Below are 2,098 nucleotides of genomic sequence, written 5' to 3'. Positions count from 1 at the left end.
CCCACAGTCATCCCCATGGACCTACCTACGTCTCCCACTATACCGCTTGTACCAATGACAAGAGCTCGAGCAAAGGTTATCGAAGATAAGGTGAACTCGCTCCTCTCCGAACTACCACTTTCTACATATGAGACATGGCTACTACCTCAAGCGGAGACCCTATGCGTGATCAGGTACTTGGAGGAAGGCCACGGATCAGCTACGCCCAACGGACAAGGCGGCGAGGACACCAAGTACAAGGAGCGAGAAGAGAAGCAGCCGAAAAGTCTCCAGCCACCGGACGTCCGAGACGTGTCGGACGCCTGATGCACCAACCCGCCAGGCCAGCCCCAGCTAGCGAACGCTACAGCGGCCGGACGTCCAACGCGCCTCAGACGACCGACACCTCCCAGCGCCCGGACGACCGACGCCACCATCACAGAACCAAAACGTCAGAAGTATGGAGACCACCGGACGTCCGACGCTGGATGGAAATCCGACGCCGACCATCCCGAGCCAAAATGTCGGACATCCAACGTGTACCGGACGTCCAGACCCTCGCAAGCCACCGGATGACCGGTAGCTGTCGGACGTCCGACGCCTGTGTGTTGACAGCGTGTTGGGCCGAGGCCCATGTACCCCTTCATCCACTTAGACTATATATACCCCTCCTCCTCCCTCTTTCTAGGGTTAGCAATGGTTTAGCTCATTTGAGAGATAGAGCTTTGCTCATCTACTTGATCCCCTTCTCCACCGGAGTTCACAACCTCTATGGAGAAGATCCCCCAAGTGGATTCAAGACCCCTCACGGGAAGACCCCTCAAGACCTCCTCACGGAGAAGAACTTGCTACTTGTATCGTCCTTTGTTGATCGTGGATCTTGTATCACTCTTTATGTTCGAGGATCTAGCGCATGTGTGATCTTTCCCATTGATTTGAGTGTTTCCCCTTGTGTTTTCACTCGTGTTTCCCCTCGTGTTCTTCGTGTTCGTCGTAGGATCACCTCCAAATCGTGAAAGATCGGCCCTAGGGTTTCCACCCTACGTCAGCTTATGTCTTCCTCTTCTATTCATCTTCTTCCCTGTATTGGTGGAGATTGAGGAATCCATGGCTGTAATCTCCATTAGTGAGGAATAGAGAGGGTCTTGCTAACATTTGGTAATTAGAGCCAATCGTTCCTCCATGCAAAATCCACACAAATTCTAGCCATTTTAGGTGAATCAGCTTGGGCTGCCCGCAGTGGGATTGTTACCATCACGTTCTGGACACACTTCAAACTGGGCATGCTTCTGCCATTGCATTACAAGGATTTGAGCTTCTGGAGATATTTAAGTGTGGACAAGATGATGTTGAAAACTGGGCATGTTATTCAGTGTGGTCTCGAGCATATCAGTGAACTCCTATTTAGAACTCCACTATCAGTTAACGCATTGCACTCCTATTTAGAACTCCACTATCAGTGAACTTACCAACTACACGGCCTGGTTTTCATCCAAACAAGCGAACACAACATAGACAGTTTGATCACATATTCACATCATTGATAAATGGTGGCATTTGATCGAGTGCAACGGTGGAAGAAGAGATTGTGTGTCCAAGAGCTCATAAATAATTATTACCTGCTTGAGGATAGGGGTAGCACACTTCTCTCTTAGAGTGAAAGCATCAGAGTAGGTTATGCAGGGCACTGGTTTCAGTTCAGCATACTGCATATATAATTCAAGAATCAACACATACCTCGACAAATAAATCAATAAACAGTCCAACCTAAACTCCCAAGGATCTTAAGCATGGCCAATCATCTCAAAACATATTTTCAACTATAAATCCACAAGACGCATAACTTTTGTACTAAAAGACAAATAACTGACAGAAGCACTAATATTAATCGAAGAGAGTTCTTGCCTTTAAGGCCATGCCTATGATTGTGAGAGGAAATCCATAGGTTAGCATCAGAGCAGACCACTCCGAACCAGGGAGAAGATTGAAATACGCCCCAAATCCATACCTGGGACGCAAAAAACGCATGAGCCACCGATAGAAAAGCATTCTGGATCTCTCTGATTTGCACAATAGGATCTGCAACATTTGAACTTACGACAAGAGGGAGCCACCTATC

The 2,098-nt window shown here is 48.0% G+C and overlaps 1 protein-coding gene across 1 annotated transcript in view; it reads right to left on the bottom strand.

The window, feature by feature from the left end:
* Nucleotides 1–2,098, bottom strand: part of LOC119338212 (thylakoid membrane protein slr0575-like) — a 41,050-nt gene that overhangs the window by 38,182 nt on the left and 770 nt on the right. The window contains exons 2-4 of the mRNA XM_037610515.1: nt 2,078–2,098; nt 1,885–1,987; nt 1,599–1,685 (exon numbers count right to left, since the gene is read on the bottom strand). The exon at nt 2,078–2,098 is cut by the window's right edge and continues 2 nt beyond it. Coding sequence (XP_037466412.1) covers nt 1,599–1,685; nt 1,885–1,987; nt 2,078–2,098 — 211 coding nt within the window. The remainder of the gene's footprint in view (nt 1–1,598; nt 1,686–1,884; nt 1,988–2,077) is intronic.

This window comes from Triticum dicoccoides, chromosome 7B (genome assembly GCF_002162155.2).
Source record: "Triticum dicoccoides isolate Atlit2015 ecotype Zavitan chromosome 7B, WEW_v2.0, whole genome shotgun sequence".
NCBI classification, from domain to species: domain Eukaryota; kingdom Viridiplantae; phylum Streptophyta; class Magnoliopsida; order Poales; family Poaceae; genus Triticum; species Triticum dicoccoides.
This window is presented reverse-complemented; position numbering and strand designations above follow the sequence as displayed.